Source organism: Bos mutus, chromosome X (assembly GCF_027580195.1).
Source record: "Bos mutus isolate GX-2022 chromosome X, NWIPB_WYAK_1.1, whole genome shotgun sequence".
NCBI classification, from domain to species: domain Eukaryota; kingdom Metazoa; phylum Chordata; class Mammalia; order Artiodactyla; family Bovidae; genus Bos; species Bos mutus.
The window spans coordinates 131705212-131728747 of record NC_091646.1 but is presented as its reverse complement, the minus strand read 5'-3'; the positions used below and the strand labels follow the sequence as shown (position 1 = coordinate 131728747).

Sequence of the window (23536 nt, the reverse complement as noted above, 5' to 3'; positions counted from 1 at the left end):
CAGAGGAGCCTGGTGGGCTACAGTCCATGGGGTCGCAAGAATTGGACATGGCTGAGCATATATTCATTTATATATTGTATATATATCTATATCTAGATATACTTGGTTGTAGATGTTTTTATACATATATGTATATATTCGTATATTTTAATTTTTATATATGTGTGTTTTTTTTTTTTTATTTTGGAGATAGGGGCATGGCATGTGAGATCTTAGATCCCCAGACCAGGGATTGAAGCCATGTCCCCTGCAAAGCGAAGAACATAGTCTTAACTGCTAGACCACTAGCGAAGTCCCTCCGTATTCTTTTTTTTTTTTTTAATTCTTTTCCATTATAGGTTATTAGAAGATATAGAGTTCCCTGTGCTGTACAGTAGGTCTTTGTTGCTTGTTTATTTTATATGCAGTGTCTGTTTGTATATAAGCAGAATATACGATTAAAATTTCCTGGTGTATATAAACAGATACAGTGTATAAACTTAGATCTGTTCATCAGCACCAGGAAATTTTAATCACACTTTGCTTGACTTAGTCTCGTATTTAGTGTTTCCTGCATGCATGTGGGTTTTCTTTTCTTTTTGAAGAATTTTCTTTTTTAATTTTTCAATGAAAGAATGCACGTGAAATGTCCCTGAAGCCTATTTTGGAATATGCACGCATGCGTGCTAAGTCGCCTCAGTCGTGCCTGACTCTTCACGACCCCGTGGACTGTCCTCCGTCCATGGGATTCTCTGGGCAAGAACACTGGAGTGGGTGGCCACGCCCTCCTCCAGGGGATCTTCCCCACCCAGGGATCGAACCCGCGTCTCTCAGGTCTGCTGAATGGGCAGGCGGGTTCTTCACCACTGGCGCCAGCTGGGAAAGTCTTGTCCAGTCCCGCTCGTGAAGCTCGAGAGTCAGAGGTGGCGCTCAGCCGCACCGCTGAGCCCTGAGGCCGGGCGGGAACGTAACCCGGCTGTCCCCGTCCACAGTGTCCGACCAGGCGTTTGTCACGCTGGCCACCAACGACGTCTACTGCCAGGGGGCCCTGGTGCTGGGGCAGTCGCTGCGGGAGCACAGGGCCACCAGGAGGCTGGTGGTGCTCGTCACGCCTCAGGTGTCCAACCCGCTCAGGTAAGACTCGCGCACGCACACCCGGCTCTGCCGACCGTAGAAGCTGGCGGAGGTTCTGGGCCGTGGTCCCTGAGCTCGGACCGGCGCACACGTGGTGGGGCTCGGACGCTTGCAGAAGGGCTTGCGGTTGTTACTAGAGGAAGGGGTCCTGTTTCAGAATCCTGACACGCAACGCCACGCGTGTGTAGAGTAGCTCCTTGCCTCAAATATGGGGATCCACGTCATTGATTCGGGGGGGGGGTGGGGTGCGTGGGGGACTTTGAGGAGCGACCGTCCCACTAGTCCACATGCATGCACACTCCTTAAGTCGTGTGACAATCTCTGCGACCCCCGTGGACTGTAACCTGCCAAGCTTCTCTGTCCATGGGATTCTCCAGGCAAGAACACTGGAGTGGGTAGCCATTGCCTCCTCCAGGCGACCTTCCCAACCTCGGGATGGAACCGGTGTCTTCTGCATAAGCAGGTGGGTTCTTTACCATTGAGACATCTGGGAAGCCCACATCGTGAGCTAAGTTAAAGCATTTTTATTTTCCTTACATTTTTATTGAAATATAGCTGAGAGACTGAGGCAAAATCTGACAGACTGGCGTGGGGCATGTACCTGAGCTATTATGTGACAGAAAGATGAACGTTGGAAGGTAAAATCTGATAGAAACTAGGGGGTTCTGAGGCAAATTCTGACAGACACTCAGGGGTTCTGACATAAAATCTGACGTAAACTAAGGGGTTCTGAGGTAAAATCTGACACACGAGGTTCTGAGGTAAAATCTGGCAGGACACAGAGGGTTCAGGGGTACAATCTGACAGAAACATGAACCTTCTGGGGTGAGATCTGACAGAAAGATGAACATTCTAAGGTAAAATCTGATAGAAACGAGGGGTTCTGAGGCAAATTCTGACAGACACTCAGGGGTTCTGACATAAAATCTGACAGAAACGATGGGGTTCTGAGGAAAATCTGACAGGACATAGTGGGTTCAGGGGTAAAATCTGACAGAAACATGAACCTTCTGGGGTGACATCTGACAGAAAGATGAACATTGTAAGGTAAAATCTGACAGAAGCTAGAGGTCTCTGTGGTGAAATCTGACATAAAGTAGGGGTTTCTTAGGCAAAAATCTGACAGCCAATAGGAGGATCTGAGATAAAAATCTGACAGAAGGAGTTTCTGAGATGAAATCTGGCAGGAAGAAGGAACTTCTGAGGTAAAATTTGACAGAAAGACAGTCTTTCTGAGGTAAAATGCTTGCAGAAAAAAATCTTGTTTTTTTCCCCCAACTTCCTGGTTGGCATTAGTTGTAAAGAAGCTGCCTGCCATTGGAGGAGACATAAGCAATGTAGGTTCGATCCCTGGGTTTGGAAGATCCCCTGGAGGAGAAAATGGCAACCCACTCCAGTATCTTGGGGGAGAATCCCACGGACAGAGGAGCCTGACGGGCTGCAGTCCATGGTGTCGCCAAGAGAGGGACACGACTGAGCACGTATATTTGTACAAAGATTTTTATCCCTCCAGAACCTTTTAGAGAAAAACACTTCAGCATATACTCCTACAAAATGAAATGTGAGCACCAAGGGACAGAGTATCTTGTGTGAAACGGTCTCCTGGTCTCCTAGAACTCGGCCTGTCTTTTCCCAGGGTTATCCTCTCAAGGGTGTTCGATGAGGTCATCGAGGTGAACCTAATAGACAGTGCGGACTACGTCCACCTGGCCTTTCTGAAGAGACCTGACCTCGGGATCACCCTCACCAAGCTTCACTGCTGGACGCTCACCCGGTACAGCAAATGCGTCTTCCTGGATGCAGACACACTGGTGAGTGTGCAGGAGGGGGAGGTCCAGACCTTCTGCTTGACGAGGAGCCGCCCACTCAAAGTTCACGTCCCTCTCTCCATCAGCAGGCTGCTAGCCAGTGCTGGTGGGTCCCCACCTGTTGAGCTCCTTTAATGGACCGGAACCTGGTGGTCCGGAGTCGACGATAAGGAAGTAAAGGATGGAAGGAGGCTGATATTCCTTGGTTTACACAGAAAGCCAATAAATCCCCTGACACGGGGCTTGCTCTGTTCACAAAGCCCTCAGGCGCCCTCTCAATGTGGGGAAGGCGCAGAGCACCTTCTCGAGAGGGTCTTAGAAACCCGGGCAGGAAAGTGAACTCAGAGAGCCTCTGCGCTCCAGGGGATCAGCCTGAAAAAGAGAGGGAGAGAAAGAGAGAGAGAAAGAAAGACGTGGAGACCAGAGCTCTGATGGAGCAAAGGTGTTTTATTCAACATTGTGTATGTATTTATACTGTCTTCCCTGGTGGCTCAGAGGTTAAAGCGTCTGCCTGCAATGCGGGAGACCCAGGTTCGATCCCTGGGTCGGGAAGATCCCCTGGAGCAGGAAATGGCAACCCACTCCAGTATTCTTGCCTGGAGAATCCCATGGATGGAGGAGCCTGTTAGGCTACAGTCCACGGGATTGCAAAGAGTCAGACACGACTGAGGGACTTCACTTCACTTATACTGTCTTACACGATAGCTATTTTCAGCAGAGATAAAATCAAAACTTACAAGTTATCAAGAAAACATGAGGTCACCCATATGAAAGAGAGAGTTGTAAATAACCACTTGTACCATATGGTTCATAAGAAAGAAGAGGGTGCTTATCACTGTATGGAAAAACTAACGAAGGAAATGCCTGGATTTCTTAGTCCAAGGAGAGGCTTGCCTCCCCTCTTAATTCCTGAATATTCAGGAATTAATAAGGAACAGAGGATTCCCAACAGATAGAAAGCAGCACACAGGAAGCCTCCTGTTAAATGCTTCCTGACACCCACCGGGTAATGTTCATCTCTACTACCAACATTTAGTCAGTCAACATCGGGTAGAAGACACCCAATAGTGTTGCTGAGAACACTGGGTTAGTTGAAGGCCCGTCCCTTCCCTAGGACGAGTGATTTCATTATGTCATCTGCACAAAATAAAATATTGGAAAAATACTCTTCTTTGATTGTACCGTGAATTATACAGTCCTGGTGGGACTGGAAACCTGGCTTCTTAGGCTATAGCATCTCCACTGTAGTCATCTGGGGTAGTGACCCTCGGTGTTGGAGCCGAGGTCAGGTATTTTCACAAACAGCCATTGGAACGTCGAAATGTGAAATGAGATTGGAGTGTTGGAGATCCATTCTGGGTTGTCCTGGTTGTGCAAAGGTGGTCTAGGAAGATGGAGGTGTGGAGAGGAAAATGAGAATAGAGGAACAATCAGAGTAATATTTTTTTTTCCCAAACAGAGCACAATTTATAAAGCCAGGAGGTGTGCTGGAGAGGAGTACTGTTAGTGATCAAGCTCTCGCAGGCTGATATGCTATTCACTTGCAAACCTCCGTGTTTGTGGATTTCCAGTCTCGTAGGTCATGTTTGCTGGATAGAAGAGAATAAATACAATTAAGAGCAATACAGTTAAGAGCATATCATCAATATACTGGGGCTTCCCTGGTGACTCAGACGGTAAAGAATATTCCTGCAGTGCAGGAGACCCAGGTTCGATCCCTGGGTTGGGAAGATCCCCTGGAGGAGGAAATGACAACCCACTCCAGTACTCTTGCCTGGAGAATCCCATGGACAGAAGAGCCTGGTGGGCTACAGTCCATGGGGTTGCAAAGAGTCTGGCACAACTGAGCGACTAACGCATCAATGTACTGACTTGCAAACCACTATGTTCATGGATTTCCAGGCTTACTGGTTACATTTGCTAGATGAAAGAGAATAAATAAAATTAATTAAATGTTTAAGTGTTCCACAGAGGACCTTAGAACCTGGAGATGATAATTTTGCTTAATAGATGGTGTTGCTTCAATGGTGTCTCTTGAAATGAAACCAGGGAGCAATCTGATACACACATTCTTCTCTTTGGAATATAAGCCTCAAAGAAGAGGGTCACTCAAAAATTCGGTATAACTGTCCCATCACAGACCATTGTCTGGTTCATCATGAAGTTCCTGTTGCATTTCTCACTTGTATGTTAATACACGACTGACCGGGGAATTTTTGCAGAAAGTAATGCCTGTGGATGGTGATTTGTTAAGTAAGTGAATACCAAAACACTTCCATCAGGAATGTTCGGGTAACAGAAGACGTGGTTCAATCTCTTGGGAAGATCCCCTGGAGAAGAGCATGGCAACCCACTCCAGTATTCTTGCCTGGAGAACCCCATGGACAGAGGAGCCTGGTGGGCTACAGTCTACGGGGGCTCAAAGAGTTGGGCACGACTTGGTGACTAAGCAACCAGAAGCTTCCAGGCAAATTCCCTTTTGTGATCAACTTGTCCTTGTCTGGATATTTCCTGGGAGCTAAACAAAGGAATTTTAGCTTAAGGCTCATTCCATTGGAGGCAGGCAGTTCCTGGAGACAAGAGATGGGCCATTGTGTAGCATTTAAGCTCAAGTGCAACATCCCTTTAGGGATATGTGTGCTCAGTCCTGTCTGACTCTTTGTGACCCCATGAACTGCAACCCCCAGGCTCCTCTGTCCATGGGATTCTCCAGGCAAGACGACTGGAGTGGGTTGCCATTTCCTTCTCCAGGGGATCTTCCCAACCCAGGGGATCGAACCCATGTCACGTCTCCTGCGTCTGCTGCATTGGCAGATCGGTTGTTTCCCCCCAAGCCACCTGGGAAGCCGTCTGCTTCATCCCTTTAGTGATGAACTTGTAGCAGAAGCAGTTGAGCACAGAAGTTCAAGTCACAGACACAGATTCAATATGGAGTCAGACTGGTTCTCTCCCGTCACGTCGTGGGGGGGCCCCACGCTCTGTCTCCCCAGGTGCTGTCCAACATCGATGAGCTGTTCGACAGGAGGGAGTTTTCTGCGGCCCCGGATCCCGGGTGGCCGGATTGCTTCAATAGCGGGGTGTTTGTCTTCCAACCTTCGCTGGAGACGCACAGCCTCCTGTTACAGCACGCCACCGACCACGGCAGCTTTGATGGTACGTTGAGGGGCAGCTGGACGTTTGTGGACCGGAGTGGGGCTGTGGCCATCCCTTTGACCCACCGGCACTTCCTCCCCGCCACCTTGAATCTGTGAATAGCAAGTTAAAGATGGGGATTGAGGGACTTGCCTGCTGGTCCAGTGGCTAAGACGCCAAGCTCCCAGTGCAGGGGGCGAAAACTACACCATTCGTTATTCACTTCTTTGGCTATGCTGTAACTCTCTAGGGGCAGACCAAGGCTTGCTGAACAGTTTCTTCAGTAACTGGTCCACCGCCGACATCCAGAAGCACTTGCCCTTCATCTATAACTTGAGCAGCAACACCACGTACACCTACAGTCCTGCTTTTAAACAGTGAGTTTCATAAGTAGTTATACTTTACGAAAAAATGTCACAGATGTGTCCCTTTTTACACATTTTAAAAATAATAGGTTTTGTATATAGTTTCAGTTAGATTTTCTTATAAAATATGAAAGGTATACCTATAACTACAAATTTTTTGAAAATGTAGTTATTATGTAGAGTATATATTTTTATTAATTCATTTTTTTATTGAAGGATAACTGCTTTCAGATTTTTATTGTTTTCTGTGAAACCTCAATATGAATTATGAGTATAAGGGCTTCCCTGGTGACTCACACGGTAAAGGATGTGCCTGCCAGTGCCGGAGATGCATGTTCCACCCCTGGGTTGGGAAGATCCCCTGGAGAAGGGAATGGCAACCCACTCCAGTCTCCGTGCCTGGAGAATCCCATGGACAGAGGAGCCCGACGGGCTACAGTCCATGGAGTCGCAAAGAGTTGGACGCTAAATAACCAGGGATGGAACCCACACTTCCTGCGTTAGAATGCAAAATACTAACTCCTGGACCATCAGGAGAGTCCCAGAGTGGGCACAGTGGGCCATACAGAACACACAGATCTCTGGGGAGAATATGATATCAAAATTTCATAAGAAAGCAATGAATTAAGAAAAAAATGTTTTCAAAGCTGTGAGGTTGGTGCGAGTGGCGATAACAATCAGTTCAGTTCAGTTCAGTCGCTCAGTCGTGTCCAACTCTTTGCGACCCCATGAATCGCAGCACGCCAGGCCTCCCTGTCCATCACCAACTCCCGGAGTCCACTCAGACTCAACGTCCATCGAGTCAGTGATGCCATCCAGCCATCTCATCCTCTGTCGTCCCCTTCTCCTCCTACCCCCAATCACTCCCAGCATCAGAGTCTTTTCCAATGAGTCAACTCTTCGCATGATAACCATAAAAAGACAAAAATGAAGAGGGGAAAATTTCCCGTCTTGCCCAAGATGCCAGTTTTCAGGTCTGCAGCTTTCATTCTCTGCTATGAAATCTATTTTTTTAAAAAATCTGTCATCGTTTTCAGGGTGAGATGATTTGGGCTACGAAACCACCCACCTTTCTAAGACTCCTGATTTATTCTTTCTGTTGTGGGGAGCATCCCAGTGGGTTCTGATTATGTTTCTTGGTCTACAGAAATATGAAAGACTGCCAACGTGGACTGACTGTAAACAATTTTTCTTTTTCAATGCAAGTCTAAGTGGCTGTCACGAGAGGATCATCCCTGAGCCGTCGAGGTGCATCTTACTGTCTGTGACGAGTCCTGCGGTGATCACTGGCTTTCTTTTTTTTTTTAACTTTATTAATTTTTGTCTGTGTTTCTTCCTCAGATTTGGCTCCAGTGCGAAGGTGGTCCACTTTCTGGGGTCCTCAAAGCCTTGGAACTACAAGTACAATCCCCAGACGGGCTCCGTTTTGGAGGAGGGCTCCGGGCGGGCCGACCAGCATCAGACGTCCTTCCTTAACCAGTGGTGGGGAATTTACCACCGTAGCATCTTGCCCCTTTGTGAAGATATCCGGAACAAGGACCACCACTCTCCCCCAGGTCACACGGTAAGGTCCTGAAACCCCAGAGTTGAAACCGGGGATTAGAAACAGACAGAAACCAGGTATCAGTTCTCTATGATCTACACTTGGGCATTTTCTTCAAAGGCAGACTCCCCACGTTCTTGTGTTGAATCTCTTCTCACTGTTAATTTTTTTTTTTTTAAAGACAGATATAGGATGTGTGTGAGTCGCTCAGTCGTATCCGACTCTCTACGACCCCATGGACTGTAGCCTGGCAGGCTCCTCCGTCCATGGGATTTTCCAGGCAAGGATACTGGAGTGGGTTGCCATTTCGTTCTCCAAGATATAGGCTATTATAAGCAATCACCAAGTTACATTAAAAAAAAAAAAAATCTGTCAATGTTTCAGAGGCAGATTTTCTAGGTAAATTTTTGTTTTTTATAAGACACTACATTTTTATTTCCAAGAAAGGCACTTTCAAAGGGGTACTTGAAGGATGTTGCGTCTTTAACCTATCGGCCACTTTTGTGCTGATCAAGTCCATTAAAAATTTGACAACTGTAAATGCATTTTTGTTTCTAATATCCAAATACTTATTTTCTTATTTTAACTATGAGCCTCTTTCTGAGAAGAAGAAGTTGGAGTTCAAATTATAACATAGTTATACGATCTCACAAATAGTTTTCAGTTAAATTAGGATGTTGGCTCTTGGACAGTTCTCCATTCCAATAAAGTAAATTACATCCCCCCCCAAAAACATCAAGTGGTAAACAATTTGCATAATATAATTGTATCAAATACCATGTTATATACCTAAAACTTACACAATATTATATATTAATTATATCTCAAGACAGTTTGGGGGAAAAACAAAGAAAAATATAAAAACCTTTCCCTTTAGAAGAGAACAAAAAAATCTGTCAAGGACTACAGTCATGGAAGAAATAAGAATTTTTAAGTTCAATTTTAAAAAATATGTATGTATTTGGTCGCACCAGGTCTTCGCTGGGGCATGTGGTTATCTAGTTCTCCGCCCAGGGATCAAACCGGAGTCCCCGCTCACGGGAAGCCCAGAGTCTTAACCACTGCACCCCCAGGGAAGTTCAGGAATAGTACACCGTTTATAGACATGTTTATTTAAAAATGAGGGAATTAGAAGATATTAAATAATGCCGACGCACACCAGAAAGGAATTAGACGAGGAAAGATGCGTTATTTCACCCCAAGAAATAAAGGCCATAGTTGGAGGTTAAGGACCCGCCAAAGCTTTAGATCCTAGACCACTGTCATCTGTATGCATGCCCTGTATTTCATGTAGGAAGATGCTGAAAGAGGCGGGCATTTTTTTTCTTTTTTTTTTGGTGCAAAATCGTGAATGTTTCATGAGCAGAACTGTGGCTGCGGTTTACCGAACTGACGCAGAAATAATCATTTAAATTAGCCGGCTTCATCAGGGAAAGAGCCACTCATTGATTAAGTGGCTGGAAATGACTGATTATAGATGTCATTGGAGCGGGCATTCTCCACTTGCTGTCCTTGATTGAAGAGGCCGTTGAAGGCGGTGTCTGAAGAGGGCTTTTCAGGTTCTGGAATGGGCACCCATTTGATTTTTTTTTTTAAACTATAATGCTGCACGCTCTCCGTACTGGAGTTCTGCAGTGAATTTCAACAGGCAGACAAAAGACCTTTTAAGGTAAGGTCCCAGGGAATTATATTTCTCGGTTTGTTTTTAACGGGAACATTTACTGGTACAGTGTAGTCCAGTGTCTGCAAATACATGCATTGGGACCTTGAAAAGAATTCACTTTTTAGTGTTTTTACTGCAGTTTTTTTTGGTGGAGCTGGGTGCTACTTTGCAGTCAGAACCAAAACTTTCTTGCAACATCTCAGATGGTCCAGTGGTTAAGAAGGTCCATTCACCTTCCAATGCAGAGGGCAGGGGTTTGATCCCTGGTCGGGGAACTAAGACTCCCCATGCTGTGCATTGTGGCCAAAAGATTGAGGAGAAGAAAAAAAAAAAAAACTTTCTCTGACCATTGGAGACAATCAAATAGGAGTTTATTCAGACCTTGTCGCTGATAGCAAAGTGCTGTTCCTTTCTGCCAAGCAGTCTGCTTAGGCTGTCTTTTTTTTTTTTAATGGAGTCGCTCAGTTCTGTCAGACTCTTTGCGACCCCATGGACTGTAGCCCACCAGGCTCCTCTGTCTGTGAGATTCTCCAGGCAAGAATACTGGAATGGGTTGCTATTCCCTTCTCCGAGGGATCTTCCCAACCCAGGGTTGGAACCCACGTCTCTTGCATTGCAGGCGAGTTCTTTGCTGCTGGGTACTGGGTTGTATATGAAGAAAGATAAAGCAGATTCAGGTGGTTCTAAGAAATGAAACATTGAGAGCCATGTGGGGAGCCTGTGCCATGGGGTCCTTCTTACCTAGAGCAATAATGTGAATGTGGATGTTAGTGAGATTGGCAGAAAGGTCAGGAGTCCCTTGGACTGCAAGGAGATCCAACCAGTCCATCCTAAAGGAGATCAGTCCTGAATATTCATTGGAAAGACTGATGCTGAAGCTGAAGCTCTGATACTTTGGCCACCTGATGGGAAGAACTGCCTCATTGGGAAAGACCCTGATGCTGGGAAAGACTGAAGGTGGGAGGAGAAGGGGGCGACAGAGGATGAGATGGTTGGATGGCATCGCCCACTCGATGGACATGAGTTTGAGCAAGCTCTGGGAGATGGTGAATGACAGGGAGGCCTGGCGTGCTGCGGTCCACGGGGTCGCAGAGAGTGGGACACGACTGAGCGACTGAACAACACGGGCAACTTTGCTGAGTGTGAACGTTTTCACGCAGGCTCACCTCGGAGGCGCTGGGGTGCCGTGTTCCAGTGCAGCGGCCGCGGCAGAGGGGTCGTGTGCGAATCCAGCAGAGGGGCCCAGGCAGGCTTGCTCTGCTGACGCCTCGGAGAGGATCATGGGGGTGGAGGAAGACATCCCTTCTCTGGCAGCGTGCCCTTCCGAAGAGGTCAGTCCATTTGCTCTACGCACGGGCAATGAAGGCTCAGTCTCACTGGTTACCATGGAGATGGGGGATGGTCCCTGGAACCCCCGGACGTGGGGCGTGGGGAGGAGGATGGGGGGAACCCGTCTTCAGGTTGCTCTGGTACCAGTGTGAAAGGGTCTGTCACCCAGTCACGTCCGAGGAGTGCATCTAGCTTGTCTATGCAGGTGGTACTGGAAGCCGGTCCTGATTAATCTCTGGCCTCAGCCCCAAAGTGTGAGATCAGAGTCTGGCTCCTCCAGCCCGAGCTGTGTGAGCTCAGACAAGTTGTGCCAACCTCTCTGGGCGCCTGTCAGCTCATCTGAGTGATAATAATAATACCGCTGTCTCACAAAAGGGTGGTGAGGCTGTTGTTGTCCAGCCGGTCCGTCATGTCCGACTCTCTGCAACCCCATGGGCTGTAGCCCGCCAGGCTCCTCTGTCCGCGGGATTCTCCAGGCAAGAAGACTGCAGTGGGTTGCCTTGCCCTCCTGCAGGGGATCGTCCCGAGCCAGGGATTGAACCCGTCTCTCTTAAGTCTCCTGCACTGGCAGACGGGTTCTTTACGACAGCCGCCTGGGAAGCCCCGTAACAATGCTGTCATGGTTTCAGCAGCAGAGGGTGGGGACTCAGGCATTCACATACATGCATCTATTCTCCCCCAAACTCCCCTCCCATCCAGGCTGCCACATAAAAGCCATTTTCAAGCCCCTCTGTCTCTCGCGAGACTTAGCATGACTTCACTGATGGGGTGGGATTTGGGGGCCCCATGGAAAGGACGTTGTCCTTTCCGGTATCTCTCGAATAGCTTTCCGGGGGCTGTTTCTCGCTTATGGTAAGACAATGGACGTTTCGATTTTAGCCGACGTTTCTATGGGACGTTTCTCTTCTATAACTTTAACATGGGATCAGTGATGGGCAGGCAGCTTCCGTGCATTAGCAATTTTTGAGTTGTGAATTCATAGCCACCAAACAAATTGAAAAAAAGAAAAAAATGACACCAGTTTGCACCATGGAGGTGGCTGGGAAGTGAGCTTATTTCTAATTTTTTTTTTTTCATTTCTTCTGCTGTACCCTGGGGTTTTCCCAGCACCTGCCTCTGGGCCCAGGAAACGCCTCATGTGGGTTAAGCAGAAGGCGTCCGCCTTGCAGGAATGTGAACACTCTGTGGATTAAGCCCTTAGGTTCCTGTAGAACCGCCTCCCTGCTCTGCCAGCAGGAGCCACCCCCGCAATGGGAATTTAAAATAAGAAAAACTGAAATGTACTCGATTTACCACACTGTGGTGAGTCTCGCGTGTCCAGCAGAGTGCTTCAGTCATTTATTTTTTTTCAGATTGTCTTCCATGACAGGTTACATTACAACATACTGAATATAATAACCTCTGCCATACAGAAGGTCCTTTGCGTCCGGGTTTTTGATAAGAGTCGGCAAACATTTAAATCGCGTTAAGTGTTTGACAGTCAGACTCTATGGGGAATCTCTCAGAAATAAATAAAGGAAATAATTATATAAATGATTATATACTTTAAATAATAAATAGAAGTATTAATATAAATGTATTATATTAATGTATTAACATAATTAGAAATAAAATATAATTTTATATTTATAAATAAAAACAAATACAATATAAAGTAATGTAAATATACTGCTGCTACTGCTAAGTCGCGTCAGTCGTGTCCGACTCTGCGTGACCCCATAGACGGCAGCCCACCAGGCTCCCCCGTCCCTGGGATTCTCCAGGCAAGAACACTGGAGTGGGCTGACATTTCCCTCTCCAATGCATCAAAGTGAAAAGCGAACGTGAAGTCGCTCAGTCGTGTCCGACCCTCAGCGACCCCATGGACTGCAGCTCACCAGGCTCCTCTGTCCATGGGATTTTCCAGGCAAGAGTACTGGAGTGGAGTGCCATTGCCTTCTCCTAATGTAAATATAGATAAATATAAATAATATATTTATATTATAATTCAATATAGTATTCATCGATATATTAATATGATTAACAAATTAATCTATACAAATATAATTTATATAAATAATATAGTATAATTGATCAATGTAATTAAACAATATATTATAAAACAATAATATAGTCATATCGATATATTATAAACAAACATAAATAAAATAGAAATCATTTTATTCAAATGAGTATAAATTAATATGAATATGTTATATTAATATATTAATGTAAATAAATAAAATTAATAAATAAAAAACTTTCCAACTGCAATGGTCAGTTTTATGAGTCAAGTTGAGCAGAGTAACAGATGCACAGATAGCTGGTGAAACATTATTTCGGGGTGTGTTTCTGGAAGAGATTAGCATTTAAGGAAGTGTCTATCAGGACTTCCCTGATGGTCTAGTGGTTAGGACTCCCTGGTTTCAGTGCAGAGGACCCTGGGTTCAATCCCTGGGTGGGGAGATCCTGCATGTTGTGAGGCGTGGCCGGAAAAAAAACAAAACACAAGAAAGAAAGTCTGTATTGACCATTTTCCGATGGGCACGTGTGTCTAAAATTGAGAAAGTCATGGCCCTTCTATACGTGAACGTCACTCAGTCGAGTCCGAAAGTAAATAAAATAAAAAATGTTTAAAAAATAAACTTTGGGGGAAGAAGTGGGCAGAAGACCTAACTAAACATTGAGGTCCCAAGAAGACATGAAAGTGAAATTTACTCAGTCGTGTCCGACACTTTGAGACCCCACGGACTTCACAGTCCATGGAATTCTCCAGGCCAGAATGCTGGAGTGCACGGCCTTTACTTTCTCCAGGGTGTCTGCCCGACCCAGGGCTGGAACCCGGGTCTCCCGCATTGCAGGCGGATTCTTTACCAGCTGAGCCACCAGGGAAGCCCAAGAATACTGGAGTGTGTAGCCGTTCCCTTCTCCAGCAGATCTTCCCAACCCAGGGATTGAACCTGGGTCTCCTGCATTGCAGGCAGATTCTTAACCAGCTGAGCTATAAGGAAGGGTCCTTTTTACCGTGTCTGTGCCTATATTTCATTATTTTACACTCCAAGATCATCTTTCTGGAGAAGGGAATAGCAACCCACTCCGGTATTCTTGCCTGGAGAATCCCATGGATAGAGGAGCCTCGCAGGCTGCAGTCCATGGGGTCACAAAGAGTCAGACGCAACTTAGGGACCGAACAACACAGCAGACGTCTTTGCAATTAATTTTTCTGCTTTGCTGCCATCTACTGACCATCGAGTGAATGACCCACGCTGGGTTCTTTAGGGAATTTGGAACCCAAATTGGCAACCCCTCACTGCCCTCCCCCCAAAAAAGAGAGAGAGGTTATTTTCATAAATCCTGTAAATATGCAAGAGACAGGTCTGGAATGCTTATTTCAGCAGCCTTTGTATGGCCGACTTTCTGCGACCCCGTGGACTGTAGCCCGCCAGGCACCTCTGTCCATGGGATTCTGCAGGCAAGAATACTGGAATGGGTCACCATGCCCTCCTCCAGGGGATCTTCCCGACCCAAGGATTGAAGCCACATGGCCTGCATTGCAGGGGGATTCTTTACAGTCTGAGCCACCAGGGAAGCCCAAGAATACTGGAGTGTGTAGCCGTGCCCTCCTCCAGGGGACCTTCCTCACCCAGGGATGGAAACCAGGTCTCCTGCAGCTGCTGCATTCCTGGCAGATTCTTTACTGTTGAGCACCCACGAAAGTCCCAGCCCCAGTACACGCAGGTCAGCTTCTGGTCTGCGTCACGGCCAGCCGACGAAGTCATCTAATGACCCAGGATTCCTGCCGTTCCTCTGCTCCATGCCCTTCCAAAGCGGCTCCTTGAGAAACAGTTTTCGCTTCCACGCTGAAGCCACCCAATGATGCTCGTGACGTGTTCAGTTGTCTCCTGCCCGCTGGGATGGTCTTCGCCATGTGCCACCCCGGGTAGAGTCGAGAAGAGCCGCTTGCATGGTTTTCTGTGGGTTTTGTCTTCCTGTGGCGTTCCAGCTGAAATCAGAAGAGGTCCTCATGGGACGGGACCTTCACCCGACCTGTGGGGACACGGGAGAAAAACTGTCTGCCACCTGACCACCCAGTCTGAGTCGGTGATGCCACCCAGCCATCTCATCCTCTGTCGTCCCCCTCTCACGCCTTCAATCTTTCCCAGCATCAGGGCCTTTTCCAATGAGTCAGCTCTTCTTATTAGGTGGCCAAAGGATTGGAGTTTCAACTTCAGCCTCAGTCCTTCCAATGAATATTCAGGACTGACTTCCTTTAGGATGGACTGGTTTGAACCTCCTTGACCGGCTTCTAGTCCAGCTGTATTTGTACTCGTGGAGGCAGACGAACGCAGATGAGGCATTTTTCGTTATCTGCATGAAGTATTGTCCTAACTTTGCTTTTTGTTTGTTTTTAGACGGTAGGTTGGCGGGAAATAGAGACTCGAGCTGAAGTGCGACGCAACGTGTTTTCAGCACCCTCCCCCCAGTTTGCAGACCTCTCAGAGATCCAAACCAGTTCGGTATAACTCGCTTCCTTTTTTTTTTTTTGAAATGGCTGTACCGCGCAACACAGGGGATCTGAGTTCCCTCAGCAGGGATCGAACACACAGCGCCTGCAGGGGCAGACTTTTTTAATTTTTTTATTATTATTATTTTTTTACTTTACAATCTTCTTAAACGGCGCCTGTTTCTCTGTTTGCCTATGTCGATCGGCCACCAAAGGAGATGCCCCACGTGTTTCTCCTCTATCCCGTGACATTTCTGAATGGTTTCCCCCTGGTGGTGGTCATGAATCGCTTTACTTTCCAGGTGGATAAGACACCTGGGTTTTTGCCCGCCTGAATCCCTGAGGTTCTCTTCTATCTTGCTTTAGGAAGAAATAGAAAAGTGTTAGACGTTCAGTCGTGCCCCCGACTCTTTGCGACCCCATGGACTGCAGCCCACCAGGCTCCTCTGTCCATGGGATTCTCCAGGCAAGATTACTGGAGTGGGCTGCCATGCCTTCCTCCACGGGATCTTCCCGACCCAGGGATGAAACCCGAGTCTTTTATGTCTCCCTGCGTTGGCAGGCAGATTCTTTACCACTGAGCCTCCAGGGAAGCCCATACATATACACGGACCTATTTCAGATTCTTTGGCCAGGTAGGTCATTACAGAGTACTGAGCAGAGGTCCCTGTGCTGTCCAGCAGGTCCTTGCTGGTTCTCCATGTTGAACACAGCAGTGTGTCCATGTCCATCCCAGACTCCCTGACTATCCCTTCCCCATCCTTCCCCCTGGGAACCCTAAGGTTATTATAGCGTATTGAGCAGAGTGCCCTGTGCTGGTCAGCAGGTCCTTCTTAGTTATCTATTTTATATATAGCATCAATAGTGTATATATGTCAATCCCAATCTCCTCATTTGAAAGATTAACCCTTACATCACATAACAAATGTCAGCCTCTCGCCTTTTGCAAAAAGTAACAGGGAGAAGTTCAGAGTAGTAAATCACACCAAATGACTTTAAAAAATTGTTTTTGTTGTTTGTTTATTGACTGTGCTGTGCAGCTTGTGAGATTTGAGTTTCCCCGTCAGAAATTGAGCCAGGGCCCTCGGCAGCGAAATTGAGGAGTTCCAACCAGTGAACCGGGGCTCGGTGGGTAAAGAATCCGCCTGCAATGCAGGAGACACAGGTTCGATCCTTGGGTCGGGAAGATCCCCTGGAGAAGGGAACGGCAACCCACTCCAGTATTCTCACCTGGAGAATTCCATGAACAGAGGAGCCTGGCGGGCTACAGTCCATGGGGTCGCAAAGAGCAGAACACGAATGATTGACTAAACCACTGCCATACTACCCACTGGACCACTGGGGCGGGGTGGTTGCCCTAAATTGCTTACTTTTTTTTTTTTTTTTGCACAAACCATTTGTTTGATCCTAAGGAGAAAGAGTTCTCTGTCGTTCTGGTTCAGGCTGTGGTTCTGGGAAGCCCCCTGCAGACTAACGATGCAATGATTCTGTTTGCAGCGGCGGGCGGAGAAGGCGGGAGGTGCCCCACCCGAGGACGCCTTGGAACCCAGCCGGGAGCCCCCTGCAGATGTCAGCAGGGACCCCAGTCCCCAGGACGCTCTGGAGGTGGTGTCCCTGTCCCGACCGTTCACCTCGTGCAGCTCCCATGATGGGCGCTGTGGGCTCTTGCAGCAGCCAGCTGTGTACACGCATGGGCCTTACCGCGGTTTCAGCCTTGCTTGTTGAGATGAGAACCTTCATCTCCCGCTGTCTCGGATTCACCTGGCTTTTCTCTGGCCTTTGCCCTTGGCGGGCAGTACACCGGCTTTCCTGTCCTCAGCTCTGATCATCCCGCCCGTTTTCTCTTGCAACGCTGTTCTGCAGGGGCTGGGCTGTGTTTTCTGCACCCTGAGCTTGGGAGGTGATGCATAGACATAAAACCTGGGAAATTTGAGGGGGGGGAGTGTTTTGATCTAATCAAGCATGCATGGATTTCTTCTTGCGAAGTAAATGAAAGATGCTTTCTTCCTAAGTCTACCTCTTACGGATGCTCTGGTCTTACATTTCAGTCGCTCTGATGATGCATTTAAGGAAGTGGATGGCTCATGTCTCTAATACGATATAGTAACACTTATGTTGCTGGTGCTGTTGTTCAGTCGCTAAGTCGTGTGCACGCCCTGCAGCACGCCAGGGGTTTCCTTGCAGTGACGACTGACAATAGTGAAGAAAAGGGGTGTCCTTCACCATTTCCCAGCGTTTGCCCAAACTCAGGTCCATCGAGTGATGTCCACTCAGTGATGCCATCCAACCATCTCGTCCTCTGTTGCCCCCTTCTCCTCCTGCCCTCAGTCTTTCCCAGCATCAGGGTGTTTTCTTATGAGTCGGCTCTTCACATCAGATGGCCAAAGTATCGGACCTTCAGCTTCAGCATCAGTCGTTCCCAGTGAATATTCAGGGTTGATAATAGTCGGAGGAAATCTAGCTCAAGAGCTGACTCATGGCTGGGCGGAGGATAAAATTGGTATTGATGTTTTTTGTTGTGCCTTTGTCTGCAGAGGCCGCTGTAACAAAAAAAGACCACAGTCTGGGTGGCTTCTGAATAACATGAAATGTTACTTCTCACAGCTCTGGAGGTTGGGTGTCCAAGTTTCAGGCACCAGCAGGTCTGGGGTCTGGTGAGAACCCCTCTTCCTGGCTCACAAGCGTCTCCCTGTGGGCTTGTCTTTCCCCAGGTGGACCTGACCATTTCCGTCTCCCAGATCTCCATCGAAGAGAAGCTCAAGGTCCTGAGTCCCGAGGAGGAGCGGAGGAAGTGGGAGGAGGGACGGATGGATTACCTGGGGAAGGACGCCTTCGCCCGCATTCAGGAAAAGCTGGACCGCTTCCTGCAGTGACCACACTGTTCTGACGAGCGGTCCTGTTCCATCAACGTCCCAACGTTCCGAGGAGGAGCTCTTCACCCACGTGCCTCTGTTTACGGTCAACCCACCTGAGTGCCTTCTGCCCACCCCGTGGTCCATCCAAAACCCAGCTTGAAGCCCCGTGTGACCCAAGCTCCCCACACCTCTCAGGCTTCCCCAGGGACGTCCTGTCTCCTTTATGTCTTGTTAGCAAATCACTGAGGATGGTGCCTACAGCCATGAAATTAAAACACACTTTCTCCTTGGAAGAACAGCTTTGACCAACCTAGACAGCGTATTAAAAAGCAGAGACATCACTTTGCCCACAAAAGTCCGTCTAAGTCAAAGCTATGGTTTTTCCAGTAGTCATGTATGGATGTGAGAGTTGGACCATAAAGAAGGCTGAGCGCCAAATTGATGCATTGAATGATGGTGTTGGAGAAGACTCTTGAGAGTCCCTTGGACTGCAAGGAGATCCAACCAGTCCATCCTAAAGGAAATCAGTCCTGAATATTCATTGGAAAGACTGATGCTGAAGCTGAAGCTCTAATACTTTGGCCACCTAATGGGAAGAGCTGACTCACTGGAAAAGACCCTGATGCTGGGAAAGATTGATTCAGGCAGGAGGAGAAGGGGATGACAGAGGATGAGATGCTTGGATGCCATCACTGACTCGATGGACATGAGTTTGGGTAAACTCCAGGAGTTGGTGATGGACAGGGAGGCCTGGCGTGCTGCAGTCCATGGGGTCGCAAAGAGTCAGACACGACTGAACAAGTGAACAACAGCAGTGAAAGAGAACATGAGTATAGCTTTCTGGTCAACCCTGGGTCTCTGGACTTGCTTGAAGGAGCTCAGGATTTTCTCCTGGACTGATAAAACCACGTCCGTCCTCTGTAGGATTAGCTTGAAGCACTGCAGAGCTTCAAACGCATAGCACTCAGAAAGGTACTGAGCTCCCTGAGAACCTTCCAGAATGATTAAGTCCTTTTCTTGAAGATGGGGTCAACGTTCGGATGTCTTGAGTGTGACTGTGGTGTGAATTTTGCCAAGAGTGGCTGACAGACACCACGGCTGTGCTTTCTCTTCTGCAGAAATACTCAGGGGGACTTCAAAGTGTCTTGACATACTCCCCGTGGCGACACGTCAGAAATATTTGGAAGGAGATTCTAGCTGGCTTGGGAGAGATGACCTCTTCCAAACTGGTTTACCTACTGGTGTAGAAGACGTCCCAGATGGCGCTAGTGGTAAAGAACTCTCCTGCTAACGCAGGAGATATGGGTTTGATCCCTGGGTCTGGAAGATCCCCTGGAGAAGGAAATGGCAACCCACTCCAGTTTTTTTTCTTTTTTTCCATTTTGAACTTTTTATTTTGTATTGGGATGTAGCCGACCAACAATGTTATGATGGTTTCAGATGGACAGTGAAGGGACTCAGCCTGACACATAGGGGTATCCATTCTCCCCCAAACTCCCCTCCCATCCAGGCTGCCACGTGGCACTGAGCACGCAGGAATAAGCACCCAGGGTTTACGCCCAAGGGTCATGTGCTCATGGCGACTGGATCTGGGGAGGCTGTTTCTCTGGAGGCGAATCCGCGCGGGGTCGAGGACACTGGACTGCCCTTGGCTGGGTCTCACTACCTCACCTCACAGCTGCACTCGCGGGCCTCGGTGAGCCAATGCAACTCAGCTATGTGGGGACAATCCTCCGTTTTGTGACCCTAGACGCTGTAATTCCACGGGAAAGCCTTACTTCAGAAGCATCCAAGTTCTGGAAATGAATGCAGTGTGTCAGACCCTCTCAGGGAGTCAGTGTTTGTGGCCACCGCAAGGATAATTAAAGCCAGGTGTCAGCTGCTGTCCTAAGAGGAGGAGATGCTGGCCACCACAAAGATGATTAAAGCTGGACTAAAGACTGTCGCTGTACTAAAGACAAGATGTGGGTTTTAAATGTTTGAGTGGTTTATTTATAGCTTCCCCAGGTGGCTGAGTGGTAAAGAATCTGCAGGAGGTCTCAGGTTTGATCCCTGGCTAGGGCAGATCCTTGGGAGGAGGAACTGGCAACCCACTCCAGTGTTATTGCCTGGAGAATCCCGTGGACAGAGGAGCGTGGGGGGCTACAGTCCATGAGGTCGCAGAGTCAGACATCACTGAATGGCTGAGTACGTGCTATTGAAAATTGTGACATGGGTTTGTAAGAAGGTTGAGAGGGCTTTGTTTAAATCCACGTGGGATCCGAGTGGACTTCTGGGGTTTGTTGTAGCGTTTGCTGTGAGAGGCGCCCGCTATGGAGGGGCTTTTATTTCTTCTCTGTGGATGAATGATCTGGCGTCTTGGTTGGTTTCCTACATATGATGCTTCAGGGGCTACTAGCAAAGAGCCGTGGGGACGAACTCCTTGGGTGGGCTGGGTGGGGGGCAGGTGGTGGTTGCCAACCATCACAGTAATCCCTTAGGCTTGTTTTGGGGAAACATGATGTTGGACTATAAGATACAAAAGGCCAATTCTATGTCCATGAGAGGAGAACCCCGGATGGTGAACATCGGAGTCCAGCTTCTCCGAAGAGGACCCTCCGTACGAATGCTCCGACAGCTCACTGGCTTCAAGTCTAGACTCAACTCGGATCTCTCTCCCATATTATGAAGTCTGTCCGTCTGGATGAAGGCTAGCGCATGGCAATTAAAATCCTAGGACAGCAACGCGGTCTCCTTCTTGGGTTTTTGGATGTGTTCTGAGTCTTCAGAACGCCATTTATAGGAATGTGACTGGCTTCGTTTGTTTTACTATCAATTAAAATAACCAAATGGGTTTTTCAGAATTGATAGTAACCTAAACGGGAAGGAAATCCAAAAGAACAGCGGATACATGTATTCATTGCTCAGTCACGAAGTCGTGTCTGAGTCTCTGTGACCCCATGGATTGCAGCATGACAGGCTTCCCTGTCCTTCACCATCTCCCAGAGTTTGCTTCAACTCATGTCTGTTGAGTTGGTGATGCCATCCAACCATCTCATCCTCTGTCTCCCTTTTCTGATCTCAATCTTTCCTAGTATCAGGGTCTTTTCCAGTGAGTCGGCTCTTCCCATTAGGTGGCCAAAGTATTAGAGCGTCAGCTTCAGCATCCGTCCTTCCAGTGAATATTCAGGGTTGATTTCCTTTAGGATGGACTGGTTGTATCTCCCTGCAGTCCAAGGGACTCGTATAGCTGATTGACTTTGCTGTACGGTAGAAACTAAACACCAAAAATAAAAATAATTTTTAACTTAAGAAAACGTAGCGGTGGGCTGACCCAATAATACGTTGCTAACGGTAGAAACAAAGGTGGGACTTGGTGTCATGTAGACACGGCCTGTGGGTGAGGATGGACATTCAGAACATAGAACAAGGTGAATTAACATACAGCATGGTGATCAAAGCTAATGAGAGAGCAGATTTAAAAATTTCTCATCACCGAAAGAGAGGGTAGCTGATACGATGGCCGTGTCAGCGAACGTTTGGTGATGACCCTTTGGTGACATGCCAGCCATGGGACTCTCCAGGCAAGAATACTGGAGTGGGTTGCCACGCCCTCCTCCAGCGGATCTTTCTGACTCAGGGATCCAACCCACGTCTCCTGAATTGGCAGGCGGATTCCTTACCAGTAGCGCCACCCGTTTATACGTATTTGAGATCTTTGTGTTGCACCCGTAAATTTACACCATGGAGTATGTCAGTTACACCTCTATGAATCCGGGAAAAGGAACTTCCCTGGTCGTCCACTGATTAAGATTCCTCTCTTCCACTGCAGGGAGGCGTGGGTTCAATCCCTGGGTGGGGAACTAAGATCCCCCATGTTGCAGGGCACAGCCAAAAAAATAAAGCTAAGGGAAGAAAGAAAAAAGTCACACATCTTTTCCTCCAGTGGGTCCCTCACCACAGTTGAACTCCAGTCTGCCACATGCATGTACAGATTTCTGGGTGGGGCTAGTTAACAACTCTGACAACCTATTGCTGCTTGTCATACCAAATAGTATTTCTGGAAGGCCACGCCTTGGTATCAACAACGGCTCACAAATATTTCTCTGGCTGAGTAGTTTGTAGCAAATGTTGAAAGACGTGCCCTTTTAGAGCAATTTCTCAAGGACATTTTTACCCTCCCCCACGACATTTTCCTTTTAAGTTCTTGGAATGAGTCATGTACCAATTCATCCAAGAACTATTTTTTGATTATTTACTGTTCAAGGAACCAGGAGTCTCTGCAAGACATTTGTAAAAATATAACCATGGCAGCTTGAGACAAGAAAAGAAAATGGTAGGAAAACAAGTTTTGAAAAAACCCTGATACTGGTTTGTTTTCAAAGCCTTGTATAAGGTGTGCTTAGGTAAGACAGAAAAGAGACAGGGACACAGCGGAGAAGCCACATGGAGACGGAGGCAGAGACGGGAGGGAGGCGGCCACCAGCCCAGGGACTGACGCCTGGAGCCCCCAGAAGCTGGAAGAGGTGGGAAGGACCCTCCCCTGGAGACTCTGCAGGGAGCTCTGCCCTGGGACCCTTGACCTCAGACGTCTGGTCTCCAGGGCTGGGGGAAGATGGATGTCTGTTGTTTTAAGTCCCCTGGTTTGTGGTCATTTGTTGTAATCAGTCCAGAACTAATACACACACTCTCTGTAAGCTTGTCTAGATCTCAGGTTTTCATCAAGACCATGTCCTTCTCCAGGAGACCTTTTATAGACTTTCCAGGCTTCAGTAGTGGTCAAAGACCAGTATAGAAAACTCCCAGTATTGCAGATTAGGTGCATGATGTCCCGATCATTTAATCTTTCAATACCCTGAGCGTGGGCATCTATTATTGATCTCATCAAGGCAGCAGTGGGCTTCCCCAGGGGACCAGCGCTCAAAAATCTGCCTTCAACGCAGGAGCCACAGGAGACGTGGGTTTGATCCCCGGGTCAGGAAGATCCCTTGCGGGAGAGCATGGCAACCCACTCCAGTACTCTTGCCTGAACAATCCCCATGGACAGAGGAGCCTGGAGGGTCCATGGGGTCACACAGAGTCAGACACGAGTGAAGCGACTTGAGCACGCACCCAAGGCAAGCGAGATCTTAATTCCCTGCCCAGGGATGGGCATCCTGGATGAGAACCAGGAATCCTAGCCAACACACCCACAAAGGGCCAGGAGGCTAAGAGCTGTTTCTCCCTGAAACTTTGCCCCCAGTGAAAAATGCATTTATCTCGGAGG

At 47.8% G+C, this 23536-nt stretch overlaps 2 protein-coding genes across 7 annotated transcripts in view; one reads left to right on the top strand and one right to left on the bottom strand.

Annotated features, from left to right (window-relative positions):
* The window catches only part of GYG2 (glycogenin 2), a 25945-nt gene extending 4820 nt beyond the window's left edge, over positions 1-21125 (top strand). For 2 of the 6 annotated variants that reach the window (XM_070365308.1, XM_070365304.1), the window contains exons 3-11: positions 972-1113; positions 2750-2924; positions 5912-6074; positions 6304-6430; positions 7760-7982; positions 10785-10955; positions 15345-15449; positions 16934-17041; positions 18148-21125. In XM_070365308.1, coding sequence (XP_070221409.1) covers positions 972-1113; positions 2750-2924; positions 5912-6074; positions 6304-6430; positions 7760-7982; positions 10785-10955; positions 15345-15449; positions 16934-17041; positions 18148-18309 — 1376 coding nt within the window. In that variant the 3' untranslated portion in view covers positions 18310-21125. Of the gene's footprint in view, positions 1-971; positions 1114-2749; positions 2925-5911; positions 6075-6303; positions 6431-7759; positions 7983-10784; positions 10956-12060; positions 12480-15344; positions 15450-16933; positions 17042-18147 lie in introns of those variants that run through there. The other 4 variants (XM_070365307.1, XM_070365306.1, XM_070365309.1 and 1 more) reach the window with 4 other exon arrangements.
* The window catches only part of LOC102285788 (arylsulfatase D), a 23086-nt gene continuing 14476 nt past the window's right edge, over positions 14927-23536 (bottom strand). The window contains exon 9 of the mRNA XM_070365303.1: positions 14927-14979. Coding sequence (XP_070221404.1) covers positions 14942-14979 — 38 coding nt within the window. The 3' untranslated portion in view covers positions 14927-14941. The remainder of the gene's footprint in view (positions 14980-23536) is intronic.